Genomic DNA, 19,240 nt, shown 5'->3' with positions numbered 1-19,240 from the left:
TGCAGCCTGCTGCTGCTCTGAGATCTGCACAGCTCTTCAATTCAATTCAGCTTTAGTTACAAAGAGCCAATTACAACGTAGTCATTTGTAAATACTTTTACCGAGAAAACCCAACAGATCCATATGAGCAAGCATAAGCGACTGGAAAGGAAAAACTCCCTTTTAAAAGAAATAAACCGTTGCAAAACCAGCCTCAGAGGTGGGGGCTTTCTGCTATTCCGGTTGGAGCTGTTCACCACTAAAATTTAACCATTGGAGGCAAACTGTTTAATGGAGGAATGAAAAAATAATTATTGTCCATCTGACACTTTCATTTGACAGGGAAGGCAGAAATTGTAGTCGAATTTTCATTTTACAATCCACTTGAAGAGAATCACAATCCTAATTGCATTTCTTTGCTTATGTGCAGCCCTTGACGACGAAGGCCATGCATTATTGTCTTTACTGCATGTGCTGCTTGATTTGGACTTTATTCTCCATGGAAACTATCACATTATATTCAGGGGCATTCACAGCATTATCAGTTAAAACAGTTTTCCTGAGAAATTAATTGAAACACTGAGACAGTTGATAAGAAAAAAATACTATTTATTATACATTTGTCCTCAAGGAAAGTAATGCCATGATTGGTCTGTTCCCACTAACAAACATGACAGATATCCTCTAGAGAGGAAAAGAAGAACCTGTTCAAAACAAATCTATTGCATAATTCACAGAAATGTCCAAGTACAAATTCTGAACAAAGTTAATTTCTTGATGCTACAATATGATCAAGTGAAACTGATTTACTTGGAGTTGATCATTTTATGAAATCATGCAGATATGTTGTAATTTAGCCTGCCTCTTTAAATATACTCGTATATAAAAATGTGTGAGCACAAAAATAGAAAAAAAAAACAAAAAAAAACATTCATTACGAAATGCAGATGCAATCGGAAAATTTTCGGACCACCAAGAACATACAACCCAAGTACTGATGTGGACAACAGCATACTGCAGATTTACGGAGTTGTTCAGCTTCCTGACGACATAATGACGCACATCATTCTGATTCACAGCAGCTTCTAACTAGTGTGCAACTCTAGTGTGGCAGCCATGAATATACACAGTAAATTTTCCAGTGTTGATTTAACTCTGAAAGTGTTAAGGAGTGGACTCAAATAAACACTGTTGTAGTGTTAAATGTAAGTGTTAAAATATACAATTTAAAGTGTTCATTCTCAGAATTAACACTGTATAGAGTTAAATATGAACACTGGTGAACAGAGAGGAGTGTTGATAGAACTCCACAGAGTGTCAGCATTACAAAATTAACACTGGCCAGTGTTGATTTTTAACACCGCAAAAGGGTATATATGGATCCACTCTTTAACACTTTCAGAGTTAATTTAACACTGGAAAATTTACTGTGTATAATGAGTAAATAAGGTAAACACTTGTCAGTATCATCTCACATATTGCTCAGTCTTGGTGGAATTAGTGTTTGCAGCATAGCAACAGCTATAAAGAAAAAATGTATGTAGCAAACTGGATATGTGCATCAGACACATTTCTAAGGAGCATGCAATAATCAAAGCATGCTAGAACAACTGTTTTCCTCCACAGTCATAATGCTCTGGAAAGAACTTGACCGTTTAAAAGATAAATGAAAGTGATAAATAGCATAGCTCCAATTGATCCCGCCCAAAACTATCACAGGTAATTCCATTTAAAAGTGTGCAGTAGATTTATCCTTGTTATGATGGCTCACAAAAAATACTTTTTGGAACTATAACATCGATAGGGGTCAAGGTTTTTGAATTCCACACATTGAAAAATATTTTAAATTCATATTACCAAAAACAGTAACCATACTTCAGGTTTTTAGTACCTACTGAAGCCAAATCCAAAACATTTTTTATCCCTTTTATCACAAAAATGTTGGTAAAACAAAGTAAAAAAAAAAAAAAGCATCAGTTATTAGTAACAATAATGAGCCGATTGAACAAAATATGTTACAGAGTCTTAAATCCGAGCTTTGCTTTTCTCATTGTAACAAGTAAAAACTGCTGTAAAATTCACCTCCAATGTTCACATACTCTTCATCTTCATAATTATACATTGTTACAAATAAATACAATGAGCTCTACAGATATAATTACTATTGCTTAAGTATTCCACACTCTGGATTTGTCTGCTGGTTCATCACTTCACATTTTTACCCACAAAACTGAGTGATCAAGGATGAACTGGTACAGATAATAGCTCAGTCGGACCTCCAAACAGACCGATAACATGACAGTATAAACTTAGTGGATTTGGATTGAGGAATTTTAGTTTCAGTCTTCTGCCTGTCATCAGCATACTGTATTTTACTCTTCACAAACCTGCTGACCAGATTCTCTGTTAGTTATCCTATATGTGTCAAAGCGCCCCAAAATGGATATATTAAACATCTTTATGTCTTCGAGTGGCTCCAAAACCGAGCCCAAACATGAACTCTTTCATCGAGTGTGTGTATCCTGCCCTCACACACAGTCAGATGGGATTGGCTCCAGTGCCATGAACAGGATAAAGTGGTCTAAAAAAGGATGGATTGAACTTCAGGACATTAACATATTAACTTAAAGAAGCACACAACCTACACTGGATGTGTGTGCACGTTCGGAAGGAAAACAAGGCACGCAATATGCATTGTGTTCATCACTGAAAGATTAAACAGAAGTTTCAACTGGACGGTTCATAGAAGGAACAAGTAAGAGCCAAACTATTTAACTGAGCTAATCATTCCCCAGTAGAAAAACAAAATCTGCAGGCTTAGATCAGTATCAAAAGATGAAGGCAGCATGATATGGAGAAATGTGTCAGGTAAGTTCAGTCTTAAAATCAAACTCATGTGTATTTGGTGTTGCTGAAATGGAATTTTCCCCACACATGTTGCACCTTTTCTGAACTCAATGGAAAGAACTTAACTTTGTATGAGGAACCGGGGCTTTTTGGTCACAGCAAGACTTTTTTTCCTTTTTTTTTTTTTTGTTTCAGCTGTAAACTCTACGGTTTACCAATGTCCACAGTAACGTTGACGTAAAGAGGAAGTCTGTCTATTGACAGAGTCCTATAGGAGCAGCTGTTCAGTCCGTCCTTCCTCCATACCTGTGGTGTTCGTCCTAACAGCTTCATCCTGGAATTGGAAAAGAAAACATGAAATTTAGACCACAAATCAGAACACGATTATTAATTATCCTGCAACACTCTAGCCCATTTTACACCGGATGTGGTACAGCAGTGCATCAAGCAGCAATAGCCACAAGGATTAGCCCCAATTGTAATTAACAGCTGTATTTACACTGGATGTGGTTTACCTGCAGCACGACGCACCGCAGCCGCAAGTGATCCATAATCAGTCTATTTTCTCTGCATGCCATGGCCAAAACGCAAGGAAATGGAGGAAGAACGCTTAAAAACATCTCCTTTTATAACCAAAACAAAGCCTGGGGTCCTTGATCCTTGCACTGCAGCCACATCGCATGCAGTGTAAAATGGGGGTCTGACAGACATCAACAGTTATTCCAATCTTGACCTCCACTGACCTGTCTTTGTTAATTTCATTGCCACTGTCCCGCTTGTGAAACACCATGGTATATCGAGCTATATCTGCAGGAGGCCGCACAATCTTCATTTTTTGCAGCTCAACTCTAAAACAGCGTCATTAACAAAGAAATATTTAGAATCATCTGAAGGTGTAAAACAACATTAAGGATTTTTAATTTGTACTTAAACTGTGTCTTACCTGATGCGAAGATCATCATCTTCTCCCCCCCAACCCCAGTATGTATTCGAGAATCCATTCACTTGAAGAAACTGTTCTCTGGTCAAAGCAGTGACTCCTCCAAAGTAACCTTTGTAACGCAACCTGACAAGACAATCAGACAGGCAAACATATATATTTCTGCCATCAGGAACAGAAGTGTAAAATGGGGGCTGTCAGCCTGCAATTAACGATTATTTTAATAATAGATTAATCCCTGGTATTATTTCTGAGGAGCAAACAGGATTTATTAAAAGACGTCATATTTTCTGATGCTCGTTTGCTCACTGATATAATTTATTCCAACCAGTCAGTTACTTCACGTGAGATTGTAGTTTCATTGGACGCTGAAAAGGTTTTTGATAGGGTTGAGTGGGAATACTTGTTTGCAGTACTGGAAAAATGTGGCTTCGGTCTTAAATTTATTAGTTGGGTGAAACTACTATACACTTCACCACAAGCTGGTGTTCATACAAACAATGTCCACTCAGACTACTTTGCTCTGGAACGCGGTACACACCAGGGCTGCCCTCTATCGCCATCTCTGTTTGCCTTAGCCATTGAACCGTTAGCCATCTCAATTTGGTCCTCTAATTTACTGAGAGGTGTAATCCGTAATGGCATTGAGTACCGTTTATCCTTATACGCAGATGATTTACTGCTATATGCAACAGATCCAGTATCTTCTCTTCCAGGTGTCCTGTCCATTTTGGATACATTTAGTTCATTTTCAGGATATAAGTTAAATCTCTCTCAATGAAAGTGAAAGTTTCCCCAGTGATGCAGCTAGTTCACGACTCCAACAGGCTGACCTGCCTTTTAAGGTCACTCCTTCTGGCTTTAAATATCTTGGAATTCATGTGACTTGTACCTTTTCTGGTCTCTTCTCTACCAACTTGGCTCATTTAAAATGGTGCAAACTAGAAAATCAATCTTGCTGTAACTCTTCTTTGCCTGCTCTTTTATACTCTTCTCTGCCAGTCAATGTCTCAACATACGTTAAAAATCCTGTTGTGCTCAACACACTACAGATGCGGCTTCGGTTCAGGAAATATTTCAAGTTCCTTATGGCGTCTCCTCTGGGCCCCTTGTGTGGTAATCACTTGTTTTCCCCCTTAAACATGGATTCTGCTTTCTTAGTATGGTGTAAAAAGGGTATTCGTTGTTTCCTTGATTTGTATTCAGATGGAATTTTCAATAGTTTTGCCAATTTGTCATCACGATATGATTTGTCCACAAACCATCTGTTTTGGTACTTCCAGGTCAGACATTTTGTTTTTAAGTGTTTTCTTGTTCACGTCTGGCACTTATCCAGTTTAAGATCATCCATAGGGTCTATTTCTTTAAATTAAAAGGGTCTAAACTCATTCCAGAGGTTGAGGAGAAATGTGACCGTTGTTCCAATTCAGTGTCATTTGAGTTATACGTTTTTCTTTTGCCCACGCCTGCATAATTATCGGTTAAATTATTTCAATAAATGTCTACCGTAATGGGAATTGTTATACAGCCCTGTCTGTTTATCGCTATCTTTGGCACTCCTTATAAGTCTAGGGAATTAAAACAGGTCCAAAAAGAAATTATTAGTTTTACCTCTTTAATTGCCAATCACCGTCTCCTTTTGCAGTGGAAATCTCTCAACCCCCCTTCTGTATCGCAGTGGCTTACATACCTCATGCTCTTCCTTAAACTTAAGATTAAATATACGATGAGATGGTGTAACGATAAATTCTTTTGTAAATGGCAACCTTTTATACTTTAAGGACTTGCAGGTCCTGCCAGATTTAGTGCCCTTTTGTTTTCATGCAGTATGTTTGATTTCCATCTGAGCCAGGGTGGGATGGGTAGGGTTTGAGTATGTTTGTATGTTTTTGTTGTTGTTGTTGTTTTGTTGGCTTTTTTTCTTTTTGTTTGAAAGAAAAAAAATCTGGTGAATAAAAAATAACTATTGCACAATCATAATTTGTCAATCGATCTATTTTCCAATAAACATATTTTGGGAGGAAAAAAAAAAAGAACTATTTCAGTCTGCCAACACTGACAAAGTGCAACAGGTGACAGACATAGTGTGGAACAGATAAATCACACGACACATCGAATCGATGATTAAATTTGTCACCAATGCTTTTAATGACTGATATTTATTGATTTTGTCAATTCCATTGATTTGTCATCCCTTTAAAACTAAGTTTTAAACAGTCCTCCTTCTGAAATGCCATCAGAATCCTGAACAGGAGTCACACACACTATGTCACTAATAAAATACCTTCCTTTTGTCCTCTTGTAAATAAACACTTCTACATAATTTTGCACTACCTTCTTTTTACATATTGGTTGTATTGTTATTTGTTTTAAGTTTCTTGTATGTGTTCCTTTTTTTGCTATTTTAATGTTGGCATTTTGTGGAGACAGCTAATAAAGAATTTCATTGTGAAAGGAAACATGTTTTCTGAGGAACAGATGAAAGAAAACTTGGTCATTATGCAATGTTTGCCTTCAGATCTTTCAAAGCGATGTGAGGCCTCAGGGGAGTGCCATGTGTTTATTCACTAAAGAAGTGTGAAATTTAATCAGGCTTCCAGGAATTAAGTATCAGTCATGTACTCACTTATATCCTGTCGCGTTCCGACCAACCACCAAGTGTTTGGGCTGGTCCTCGCAGACATACAAGTTATGATCATTTTCAGGAACAAGGTCCACATCATGGAATATGAAACACTCAAAATTGTAGTCCTTCAACGCCTCCAAGTATCCAATGTTTAGTAACTTGGCGCGGTTAAATGTTGCATCGCCAGCCTGTGGAAAAAGAACAACAAAACCAAACATTTCCATTCAGTTTTAAAACAGAGCCACGTCATGATGAAATGCTTAGAACTCTAGACTCATAGTAGGAAGGCTGAGCCTCTTTAAGTGGAGTTTGCGTGATCTCCCTCTGTGCTCGGGTTGTCTCCTTGTAATCCGGGTGTCTTTCACAAGCTTAAAACATACACTAAAGGATAATCAAGGAGACCATACGTTTGTCCATAGATCTGTCTGCTTGCCCTGGAAAAGAACAAGCTGGATAGGGGGCTTCACAGGATAACAGGGTTGGGCACCACCGATCTAAAACATGCAGGACTTGCCCCTTGAGGAATGCAGTTTGACACACCTGATCTATAACTATCTATACAGTGTTTGCATCAAGTTTTGTTACACTGAAATACGTAACCATCTGATATCATAATCCCTCAATGCTGTACTTCAAATACAGAGAAATGCAACGATGAACACCTTTTACTGGCAGCAACTGATTTTTTTTCATATGAGAAAAAAAATGAAAGCAAAGAAATTTCAGAAAGATCAACCACTAAAGCATATTTCAGCGGATTTCATTCAAAACCAGTGTGTGATGTAGAAAATACCTGCTGGATGACATAAATGGCGTAGTGTAGTTGCTGCCTCTGCAGAAATGGGTGCAAGTGATGCAGGAGGTAGAGGAGATGTCTTTCTCGGTTACGATGCGGGATGAGGATCGCCACGCTCTGCCTCGCTGCACAGTCAGAGGGCTCATACTCGCCCTCTGTCACATTCTCATTTTCCGTCACCACAGCTTTCAAAGTCAGACAAGAGTCAAAGGACAGTTTCACGGCTCCCTCTGTGGAAGAGACATTTACAGTTTTGACCAAACTATAACTAAAAGTGTATTATGTTTTCAAATGAGCACAGAGTAAGCAGATCAATCTATGAGCTCAGCATCACAATATGCACAGAAACGTACAACTGAGCCATTTTGCTGAAGCAGTCTTATAATATCTAAAAACAATGCCAACCCATGTCAGTTCATCTGTAAAATCTTACTGCAAAGCCACTCAACACTGAACACTGCTTTAATTGCTGGTGTTCAAGTTCATAAAACACTTTAAAATCACACTTCTGCCATAAAAAATAATTCACCTCGTCAACTCTGCACTCTCTCATTGAAACTACAAAAGGACTTTTGAAGAAAAATATTTCTACAAATTTACTTCTCAGGTTTGACCCTTTGCTGTCAGTGAGCAAAGAAAAGAAATGCAGTTAAAGCAATGTCGTATGTAAATAGTACATATATCAGCTCCAACCTGTCATTCAGTGTGTACTTACGTAGCAGAGGAGAGACCTTGGGGCAATCCACCTTTCGTGGTGGAGTATTTAGGTCATCAGGCACTCCTGTCCTTGAATGAAGTTTATCCCCTTGACCGTCTCCTTTGACATGAGTTTGTGTCGTGGCAGAAGAAACTAAGACCGATTTCACAGTTTCACCTGAAAAGGCTGTTATCCATGCGAGGACCGACAGCGAGAGAACGAGCAGCACAAAGTACTTCGTTCTCCACAAAATCTTGAAGGCAGATGAACAGAAGCCCATGGCTGTGCCACTTTATACTAGAAAGCTGTTGGTTATTGTTTAAAATAATTCCTTTTTCTGGGCATATCAGCGAAAACACCAGCAGCCAAAGACTCACTGAACTGTCATCCCATGGCGACAAAGCATGTTGCTGGACAATTAAAAGCAGCTACTTAGCGGCGAAATCCCATTGGTGAATCCTCATAATCCATTTTCAGGAAGTGAAATCAAAAGCTTGAACTCTCCAGCAGCTGCAAAGAAAAACAGAGAAGTTACCACCAAAACTGTACACAAGAGACAACACTCAGGTTGTGGAAATATATTCATTTGTCTTGATTACATATTACAACTGGATGTGATGTTATATATAAGAAAACGTGAACATTGAATAAAACAAGTTTCTTGTTTTTCCTGTCAAGTGTCTGTCTGGTGTCAAATATCCTCATTTACAATACTGTAGGCTTTGTGAGGGGTATCTTGAAATCTCGTAACTGGACACCAGGCTGGTGGCACCAGGCCTCTTCCTTTTCTTCAGTTGTACACGCTACACAGTCGTACACATAACTACTCAACGAAACTAGGACTTCAAGTTTTTCCCCCCACATTAGAATAATCAACATAAACTGTTAGTAGTTGTGACAGAGAGTGTTTTATCTGTGCAGGGTTTAGACAACCGTTTACTAGGAGAGGCATTTGGTTCTCACAATTTCCAATAGGAAGAAGTAGGTACAGAAGAGGAATAGAGCAATGAATATAAAAAGCAAGATCGTCTCAGGTTTTCCAGTAATAATCCAGACTACCCTGGTCTACATCTATCCACGCGATAACAAAGAGTAAAGTCATGTAAGTTTGCAAAACTGTAGCACACTGTTGCAGCAATAACAACATAATTATGACCACCATCAAATGTTAGTACATGGTGCCATTCGTTAGCAGATTCTGGAGCTAAATATTAGCTCCAGGTAGAACACGACGAGCCACATTCAAGCCCCTGTTAGGCTACATGTTTATGGAGCCACCCTGATGTTATCAACAGAGTGAATTCTACGCTGGTCGCATCCGAAAGTAACGTTTCATGCTCTGTTTTCGGTTTCTTCACCACAGCATCCCCTGCACACCGACGCCGTCACGTTCACATACAAGCTAACGCCAACTAGCCTTCGCTAACAATAAACTCCGTAACCGAGTCCGGTTTTGGTTCTACCTTCACATTGTGGAGCGGTTCGGCGTCCGTTCGCAGTCCGTGCTTCGGGCGGCGTGCGCTCACATCGGTTCCGTGAACCCTAGTGGCGTTCAGATGGCTCGCCTCCTCCTTAGCTGGCTGACGAAGGCGGAAGTAACGGAAATGCTGCGGAGCCTTTAAAGACACGCGACCCTGCGCGTGGATCACGTAGTGATGTCAGTGATCAGCACGTGCCATTTCAACTCTCGCCTCATTACTCCAGGTAAACAAAGTAAACACACACACACACACACACACACACACACACACACACACACACACACACACACACACACACACACACACACCTCATTTTCATGTTAACGGAGCAGGATTCATTAAAGAAAACAGAAGCACTATAACTTCTTTTAAATGACAGTTTAACTTTTCCCTTTGCTTCCGTTCAAAAAAGGATGAGTACATTTTAAGAATTTAATTTAACGTACATTTTATTTATTTAAATTTTTTGTTGCAAAAAACAGATTATATTCTTTAAGAAACAGTGCACTTTCCATTTATTTTTTTATTTTTTTATTATTTGTTGCATCACCACAATAGAACTCAGGTGAAAATCCTCTCTGCCAACCTGTTTCTGTTATTGCCTTATGTTGGGAAATCCATCCATTCATCCATCCATCTTCTACATAGCGTTATTCTGTGATCGTGCAATGCTGGATCCACTTCCAGCTAAGCTATGGTCAAGGGCAGGGTACACCTGGGCAGGTCTCCAGACATCACAGGACAAGGCCTGGATGGTAATGGCACAGTTTTGGGCACATAACCGCACAAATAATGGCACATGAGCACATAGTTGCTGTGAGGTGGCAGTACTAACCACTGAGAGCACAGAGCACAGCATCAGAGCAGCTCGGTAGTGAACCCGAACACCAGAAACCCAAGGCTTGATCCCGTGTGTTCCGGCTGCTAGCTGCCCACCTAGACTGCGCTGTCAGTCGTCAGCTTCGGCGCTCAGACCACCAGCCATGTACTGCAGACTCTACCCACACTTCGCAGTTACAAAAGCCAATAAAAAGATTGCTGACCTGAAAGAGGACTTTCACCGGCTGTCGGAGGAACTCAGGAACAAAGACGCTCTGCTGGCTAAGTCCATGAAAGTAGCTCATGAGCAATCCCTTGTAATAATAATATCCTTCTCAGCCACCGCCGATCCAGCACCCTGGGTTCCCTCCTGCTCCACACCCGATCACCAGCGCCCATGGTTATGGCCTGTGGAAAATGAAAACTCAAGGCCACCGCAGCTCCACCTCAACTCTCCATCTTCAACTGCTTCATGAAGACGGTGACGCAGCATGAAGACGGTGACGCGGCCGGTGGTCATTTGCCGTTATCTCTCTTGTAGTCTATGAGCTCTCTCCCTCATGTAGTCCCCCAGGATCCCCGAGGGTCATCATCTGAGGACTCCTGTTTTGATCCACCTGCATCAAGTGGAGCATTGCTGAGTTGATACAAGCAATGTATCTGTCTGCCCTATTCTTTTCTCTCTTTCTATCCCTTCATCCAAACCAGAATAGCAGAAAGCACCTCTGAGCCTGGTTCTGCTATGGTTTCTTCCTTTTCAAAGGGAGTTTTTCCTTTCCACGGTTGCTTATGCTTGCTCATGTGGATCTATTAGGTTTTATATGTAAAAGTGTCTAGAAATGACTATGCTGTAATTGGGATTATATAAATAAAGCTGAATTGAATTGAACTGCTTCACCTTGTGGACATGTTGATAAATGCCCACTGCTTTTCAGTTTGCACGATTTGCACAGCCTTAAGCATATATGTTCACAAATTCATCCAGTCTGACTTTGATGCTATTTCAATGGTACTTTTGAGAGAGAACTGAACAGAATACAGGTGTGCTGCAGATGTTTGGTCTGAATTTTAATGTGCTCAGTAAAAAAGTATTGTTATAAGAAAAGACAATTTTTCTGAAGAAAAAAATTGCAGGACTCTGTTCCAGGCTTCCTCTTCTATTTTTTTTTTTTTTTTTTAAGATTGGATAGTACCAGATGTTCCCAGCATGCAAAGCTTCCTGGTCATTTCATGCAATATCTGTCCAATTCCACCCTGCAGATCAGACAGGCTGCATGCTGATCCTGCTGCTGCGCTGTATTTGTGTCTGTGGGGTTTTGTTCTTCCTGCACGGAGGAGATGGTTGTCCAGCTGCTCGTCGGCCTGCATCATGTCAGCCACAACTCTGGATCTGAGCATGCCACTTCTTTTTAAGTGATGTGGGAGGTCCTGCATCCTTTAAATGCCCTTTCACCTACTTTTCTGTACTATCTTTGAGATTTCTTGTGATATGCTGATAGCTTGTTTTGCAACAAAAACATTCAAACAGGCCATTCAGGTTTTACTCCCAGAAAGCTCTGTGGGTCATTAACTTGTTAACTTTCTGTTTGTTGTACTATAATTTTGTAAATTTGTGTTTCTTTACTGGAGGGTTAAGATAAAAAAAAACAAAAAAACATAACATCTTTTTTCTTAGGATATTGCAGGGATGGTAGTAACATCTCACACTCTTCTTCTTAAGAACACTGTCTTTGGTGCATTCCTAGGAGGCGTTGTTGAGCTAAAAATAAACTCACCTGCTGTAGTGTTCCACAAACTGGGAGCTCTGTTAAATAAACCCCTCAGAAAGCATGATCTTTATTTAAGATACAAGTACAATACAAGTTAAATGTTTTATTAACTCTTAATTTGAATAATTGAGATCTGCAGACCACAGAAAACACAGGAACCCATTATGTTTGACCCATATGATAGCATAAACATTAACACTGATTCTGGGAGCAACAGTATCTGAGTGGCTGATCCTCCTCAGAAGTTTTTAATTTAAATCTCTGTCATGTATGAGCCATACTGGAGTCAGAGCTAGTGGGAGTGTCATGTCAACAATCCAGAAGTTTACGAAGTTTTTACTTCAAAAACATTTCACCAAAATAGCCCTATTCTGAGAGCGCAGCAGAGTGCATTGTGCACGTCACTTCACCAGCTCAGTAATTGTTTTTAATGGAATGTTCATTTCATAATCTGGAAAAAAATATATTTTGCTTGTTTTTTAATGTGTTATCAGGAGACTGGTGGAAAAGGAGGTGGACAGATTGACAGACAGGTGAGGTCTTATGGATTAGTGATGAATATTTATTAACAATATTAACAAATAAGCCCTTTTTGGTTTGTTTTATTTTATGTCATGAACAAATTTAACAGAGAGACTATGGCACTGCCAGGATAGAGATAGAAAAAGCTGCATGGTGCCATTTAAGGGTTTGAGCAGTGCAAACAAATTCATTTGTTTAGTTGCTGTTGTTAACTTAAGATCCCAGATCAGAAAAACTCATAGCATTAGCGTACAACTGGAATAGAACAAGTGTAGCTCATGACCAAATCAGAAGAGGAATGTTGCACTACTATAACAAAACTGTGCATGGTCATATTGAAGTTCCAGTTTCCTACGCCCTTTTTCTTTAATGTTTAAGATGTTTATCTCGCTCCGCCCCAGGCTATTGCCCTGTTTAAGCTTCAGTTGGTAAGCAGCCACCCTGACGTCACACTGAAAGATACCTTGATAAAATCGGAGTTTACCACCGCTCACGATCATGTTGCTTTGAATTATGTCACCCAAGAGAATGATGTTTTCATCTTGAATATTTAGAATCAATTGAAATTTACAGTGCTACACACTCCACCTCAGCGGTTCAAAGAGCTTCTTCATCACTGTTGTAGAGTCTCAATGGGCTCCGTGGTGAGTTTCAACTGAAAAGCTCTCATTGTTTCCTTCTGTTGAAGATGTAGCTCCATCCTTTGATTAGTGTGCATTATTTAACAAGTTGAAAAAAGTTTAAGCACAAAATATAATGAGGAATGTTCTGTAGAGAGTTTCCCCGACATGCTGTGAGGATAAGTCTCTGTTGGTCTGTTGAAAGTTGACACTGAAAGAGCTTCTTCCGCTTCTGTTCTTTAGATCCTGCATGCTGCAAAACGCATTGCTGCACGCCAGGCGAGAATCGGCCAGAATGGCATTAACACGTGAGAAAGGTCTGCACTGTTTGCATTTGTCAGGAACTTGTGATGTGCAAGCTGAAGGCAGTATAAGTTCTCAGAAATATCTATAGTGAAATTTCCTGTGCACCTACCACCCCTGTGTTTATCGCTTTTCAAGTATTTAGACGTATTCATAGGAGAATTTTGGTACTCATGTGCTTTATTGTATTAGTTTTTACGTAAATAATTTTTTTCATCCGATGGAGCAGAAAACAGACGGTAGGCCTAACAGAAGGTTAACAACAAAGTTTAACATAGAATGCATTTTTTTATTGTACAAAATACTTAACCATCATCTGCAGTCATGCCTATAATGTTTATCCTGAAAACAACAAAAGTCAGTGGTCTCTTCTTTCCAAGAATTTAAAGAGGTAAATAGTAGCATGAAGATCTACTTGTGAAGACAATTCAAACACAGTTCAAAACACATCCTATGGATAGATCGTTTGGGAATGACAAAGCTCAAATGTGACACACAAAACCACGAACACACAGACACACGTGCACTGTCACATGATTGAGCTCCTCCTCGACTCCTCAAAGCTCAAAGAGAGAGTAACTGTCCCGCTGCCGAAGCTGACCCTCGGCCTGTGCTTTCCTGACGTCGTATCGCAGTCGTGGCTGTTGGTCTTGAGGCTGATTGATGATGACGGGGTCGAACCAGACGATCCACCGATGCTGCCCGACTTTCTCCTTGAAGCTGTGCTATGCTTCAGCGTCGCTTTGGCAGCCACTTTGAAAGCGTGCGCCGCCGTGCTGCATCGGACCTCCTCGATGGTGTTCCTGGACGGTTTGAAGAGAATGATGTAGATCTTGTTGGAGAAAATACAGGCCAGCATCCCGAAGCTGGATGCCAGTATGGCAATGACCTCGACCGCTGAAACAAATTTACCGTAAGTGCTAAAGTATGCAGGTATGAAAGAGATCCAAACAATGAAGAATATGAGCATGCTGAAAGTTATAAACTTTGCCTCTGTAAAGTTTTCAGGAAGTTTGCGGGACTTAAATGCAAAGAAGAAGCAAATCGCTGCCAAGAGACACGTGTAGCCGATAAGAAACCCAAGGGCCATCACCGAGCCCTCGTTGCATGTGATAAAAATGATTTCATCAATGTCATGATTCTTGTAGCTGGAAGGAGGGGCGTTGTAAAGCCACACCACGCAGATCATGACTTGGACAAATGTGCACAGAAACACCAGCAGAAACTGCAGGTTCAATCCCCACCATTTACGGTGGAGACTGGTTGGGATCTTGGCCTCAAACACCAAAAGCACCCTGTTGGTTTTCACAAGGATGCAGGAGATGCAGAGAACAAAGCTGATCCCGAAGGCGGGTTGACGCAGGCGGCACGTCCAGTCCTGCGGCTCCCCGATAAAGATGAGGGAGCTGGAGAAGCAACAGATGAGAGAGAACAGGAGCACGTAGGACAGTTCTCGGTTTGTGGCCTTGACAATCGGAGTGTTGCGGAATTTGACAAAGACTCCCATTACAAAGGCTGTCAGGACGACGCCCGACACTGCACAAATGGCCAGAGCAATCCCAAATGGCTCTGTCCAGGAGAGGAATTCGATTTCTTTCAGGAAACAGAACGTGTGGTTGCCATTGGACCAGGAGTTATTCGGACACTTGTTGCACACGCTGGCATCTGTAAGAACCAATTGAATTCTTTTTAGAAATATGCATCAGCAATAATGTTAGCAGAGGTAACTCTGAGGCTCTAAATATTTGCATCTCTATACCTTTATGATTACTGTATTCCCCGTCTGAACACTCCGTGCATTCAAAGCAGCAGGTGGGCATGCTATCTATAATCCCCTTTCTTGTGCCAGGTTCACAGTCCTCACTGCAATTCGAGAAGGGCACCTGCAGGAAATGGAACAACCCAAATGTGACATGAGAAATCTCACAGATACAAAGCAACATCAAGGTAATCTCTTGTGGGGCAGTCACTAAAAAGGGAAAAGGGAAACATTACCGTTTGAGAAATAACTTGAATGTGAAAAGGACATCAACTCATGAAATATATATTTCGTGTCTGTTTTTTCAATTCAGGCAGCTGCGTCCACAGCTAATAAATACTGCATGTAAGTTATGATGAAAACTGCATCGAGTCACTTTGCCAGCTGAGTGACTTGACACAACTTTACAATTTCTACTATCAGTTTTATAATTACTCAGTTATGCATAGTAATAGTTTCTTTAAAAAAAAAAACCTTGCACAGAGCAGAAAAAAAACGGAATAAAAAGAAACTGAATATTCGATTTACATTATTGTTACTTCCCAACAATTCTACAGAGATTCTACATAGAGAACAAATGGCACTTGTATTATAAAAATAAGAAAGATCCCAATATGTTTCTGAGAATATCCTATCAAAAATAGCCTGACAAACCTCTGAACTGAATCCATTCCAGAGAATCTTTGTCTTGTCGAGCAGGAGTTTGGCTCCTCTTTTGGCATGTATATTGTAGTATCCAACTTCTTCAAACACCACAGAGCCATCCTCAGTAGACCTCTGCCAGTTTATGATAGTGTAGTTGGCTGCCATGTCTGCGTTCTCATCAAAGTGGATCTTTTCCCCCATACTGTTGGTATAGTTCAAATGTCTAAGCTGTTTCAGGACCTGTGGGCAGAATGATGTAGATGAATTATTCACAGGTACATTCACTAGTTAGTCACTTCTTTGCCTGAATCTGAAAGCACCTGTCATTTACCTGCCATGCCTCCATTTTCTTTATGTCTGCACATGAATTGTTTGCAAAAAGTCCACGTCCAGGTGTGCAGGTGAGAATGTCCTGCAGCGCCTGTGCAATGGAATACACTGCCACGTAAACATTGTAGGAGATGCGAAGATGTGTGTAGTCCAGGTATGGCGTCTCAACACTTGTGATGTCCTCCTCACCAGTGCACAGAGGCCTGAAACTAGTGCTGCCATTTTCACTTTCCTGGAGCCTTGGGCTATCTTCCAGGTAACAGTTGAAGGTTTCTTCCCAAAACTCTCTGACAAATTCATTGTGACTGTCTTTCTTTGGTTGCACTTGCTGTAAAAACTCTCTAAAGCCAGGGATGTGCCCTGCCTTCAGAGCAAAGCCAATTGTTCCTGCCACAACATCAAGGTATTCTGGCTTGGCGACAAGAGAAGAGCTCGCCCAGGCTTCGCTGGCTAACCAGATGCGATCTGTGATGTTCCTCCTGACCATCTCTTTAATTAAAGGCTCGATGTCAGGCCCGCTGGCAAACACAACAATTACTTTAGCTGTGGAGTTCTCGATCCTGTCAGCTAGAGCTTTGATTTCATGATCCTCAAAGTACTGAGAAATGAGCTCATTCAGATGAATGCAGATGTCTCGCTCTTCTGTCTCCTTCTCAAACTTCTCAACCCCCGGGCGCCCATAGTCGTCGTCTGAGGCAATAGCAATGACCCAGTTCCACTCAAAGTGCTCAATGATGTCTGCCATGGCGGTGGCCTGGTACTCGTCTGTAGGAATGGTTCTCATGAAGGATTTATACTGATTTTTGTTGCTCAGAAGGCGACTAGAAGAGGCATAGCTGATCTGAAACAAGGAAGGATTTTGATTATCAGGCATATATTGTGACTGTCGATTTTAAATTTCCTTCGATACAGTACGCTTCACATTTCTGTTATTGTTTTGAAATACTGTCCGCAGTGTGGTTCTGACCTACCTGCGGAATGTAAAAAAGACCCAGCAGGTTTGCAACTGCAGTGGAGACTGCAGATCCAGCAGCTCCTACGACAGCAATGGTTGATGGGATGTGGTCAGTGCAGTTGCAAAACTCATCCAAATTCAGTGAATCTATCTTATTTTGGGCCACAAAACTGAGAGTAGCTTCCAAGGCTTTGGAAACAGTATTGCATGTGTCAAAGATCCTGTAGCCCAGTGTGATGTTGGGCAGGAGCGTGCTGCTGTTATTAATCTCATCAATGGCAAATATCATGGCCTGGAGCCAGCGGAAACCTCGAAAATTGAACCTGAAAAAATCCACACAAAGACATGCATTTGACTGTACATTTGATCAGCTGCTTTGTTTCCAACTGCTGAACCGGCGATAAATCGTACCTGACGCACTGTGTGGATTCCGGTCGGGCTGCGAGGTCCTGGTCCTTGGATGCAACGCCAAAATGCATTGGAAAAAGACCCCCAAGCAAGATGTCTCCAGTCATCTGTGCTCTCTGGTAGGGACCATAAGTCGAAATCACATAACTGGAGCCTAACAGCATCAAATAATATGGAAGCAGCCTCATGTTTCATCGATATCTGATAGATAGGATTAGAATTGGTCACTTCCCAAAATGATGAAATCTTCAATATCTGCTCGTCCCGTCAGTCTGAATGCTGGACTGTTCTGTGCTTTTCATGTTTGCTTTGGTGAGAATAACTACCTGTTGAAAAAGGAAGAAAACGCAATTATATCTCGTCTTAGCAGCCGTTACCTTGGCTAAAAACAAGAAACAGTGTGCTCATTTTCCCAATTTAGGAGAGGTAGAAGGATGTCAGAAGTTTGGATAACCTTAGGCTGTTATTTTCTGTTTCAGCACAATTAATTTGGTAGTTTTTCTCAATTTTTTGTAAGAGTTTGGATTCATTTAAATGAGTTCTTCGGTGATAATTGTCGAAGAAGATGGATTTCAATATTTCTCACTTCACTAACAGGGTCATTGTGCTGCTGAAAATACTAATTTGAACCAAAATAGGTGCAGGATTTACATGAGCTGAGAGAGTTTTCACCCTCTAATGACCCACCTTCCTGCAAATGTTCGGTTTCATGCTGTGGCCAGCCAACCAAGTCGCCGTGGAGAAAGGCCATAGCCGCCCTGTTGCATCTGGCTAATACCGCTGGAAAAATGCTGGAGCAGAGCTGCGATAATGAAGTAACTAATGCCCTCAAGAGCTGCCGCTGATTACCACGTTGTGGTGTGAAGCAGACTGACTTATTACATAGAGAAAAAAATAGCCTTCAACCTATTCTTTATCCAGTCCTATTTTCCCTTTTTGTCTTGTCAGGAACTGGAAAATGTAAAAAAAAAGAGGTATTTTAACTGGCATAATGCTATTCTTTTGAAAAAGAATAATAAAAGCATTATAAATGTGTTAATGACTTCAAGTGAAGCAAATTCATCACAGAAACTCTTCAACTATCGTCTCGTGCCTTGAATCACTGAAAACCTCACACACAAAAGAAAAAACAGCCATATCACACAAAACCATCACATGCTTTCTAAACTTCTCATTGATCCAATTAAACAGCAGGCTGTGGAATACAACAAAGTAAAACTTACCAGTTGAAGTCCTGAGTGTTTTTATAGATATAGTTGAAAGTTTCAGTGTGCAGTTTTTAGGGACTTTTCCTAAAATATCCTGTTCTGAATGAATTCACAGGGAAATGCGCCTGGTCTCTGGACAGCTTTCTGCAGATGAATCATTAACAGGGAGAGGGATTGTCCATTTCCTTTGGGTAATGAAGTCTACTCACAGTTCACTCCTCCCAACTGAAATTACCATAACCCAAAGGAGCAGGGAGAGAGCTGGGAAAGCTTACTTAGTGAGGTGATCATTGTTCTCCATTGATTTGTGTTTCAGGGATGTTGGTGTGTAGAAATCTCTAAAACATACAAAGAAAAAAAAATACAGTCTTTCCAGTGGATTTGTTTATGTTATGGGTAGGTTCAGTCGGTGGAGTTATAGACAACAACCAATAAAATCCCCCTAAAAAATGAGAATGACTTTTCATCAAATCTGGATCTGGAATTGAAATTCGTAGTGCAGCATGAGGTTTAAATTTTTATTTCCTTCAAGCTGC

At 40.6% G+C, this 19,240-nt stretch overlaps 2 protein-coding genes across 2 annotated transcripts; both read right to left on the bottom strand.

The window, feature by feature from the left end:
* Positions 1-567: 567 nt before the first annotated feature.
* Positions 568-9,500, bottom strand: b4galt4 (UDP-Gal:betaGlcNAc beta 1,4- galactosyltransferase, polypeptide 4). The gene is made up of 7 exons (XM_030101146.1): positions 9,349-9,500; positions 7,904-8,395; positions 7,186-7,418; positions 6,393-6,580; positions 3,770-3,892; positions 3,570-3,674; positions 568-3,160 (listed from the first exon to the last, which is right to left on the bottom strand). The coding sequence occupies exons 2-7, from the start codon at positions 8,163-8,165 to the stop codon at positions 3,031-3,033; spliced, it is 1,041 nt and encodes a 346-aa protein (XP_029957006.1). The 5' UTR covers positions 8,166-8,395; positions 9,349-9,500; the 3' UTR covers positions 568-3,030.
* Positions 9,501-13,928: 4,428 nt separating this feature from the next.
* Positions 13,929-17,684, bottom strand: casr (calcium-sensing receptor). The gene is made up of 6 exons (XM_030101172.1): positions 17,500-17,684; positions 17,105-17,411; positions 16,135-16,974; positions 15,813-16,043; positions 15,159-15,282; positions 13,929-15,064 (listed from the first exon to the last, which is right to left on the bottom strand). The coding sequence occupies exons 1-6, from the start codon at positions 17,682-17,684 to the stop codon at positions 13,929-13,931; spliced, it is 2,823 nt and encodes a 940-aa protein (XP_029957032.1).
* Positions 17,685-19,240: the final 1,556 nt, after the last annotated feature.

This window comes from Salarias fasciatus, chromosome 10 (assembly GCF_902148845.1).
Source record: "Salarias fasciatus chromosome 10, fSalaFa1.1, whole genome shotgun sequence".
In the NCBI taxonomy this organism is placed as follows: Eukaryota; Metazoa; Chordata; class Actinopteri; order Blenniiformes; family Blenniidae; genus Salarias; species Salarias fasciatus.
Note: the sequence above shows the minus strand (reverse complement) of the source record. Positions and strands in the feature narration are given on the sequence as shown.

Coding starts and splice junctions, on each gene's coding strand:
- b4galt4 (XM_030101146.1), bottom strand. CDS start 8,165: ATGGGCTTCTGTTCATCTGCCTTCAAGATTTTGTGGAGAACGAAGTAC. Junction 6,581..7,185: donor CCATTTATGTCATCCAGCAG/GTATTTTCTACA, acceptor CTTTTTCCACAG/GCTGGCGATGCAACATTTAA. Junction 3,675..3,769: donor GATGATGATCTTCGCATCAG/GTAAGACACAGT, acceptor ACGCTGTTTTAG/AGTTGAGCTGCAAAAAATGA.
- casr (XM_030101172.1), bottom strand. CDS start 17,684: ATGAGGCTGCTTCCATATTATTTGATGCTGTTAGGCTCCAGTTATGTG. Junction 16,975..17,104: donor GTCTTTTTTACATTCCGCAG/GTAGGTCAGAAC, acceptor TCCTTGTTTCAG/ATCAGCTATGCCTCTTCTAG. Junction 15,283..15,812: donor GGAATGGATTCAGTTCAGAG/GTTTGTCAGGCT, acceptor CATTTCCTGCAG/GTGCCCTTCTCGAATTGCAG.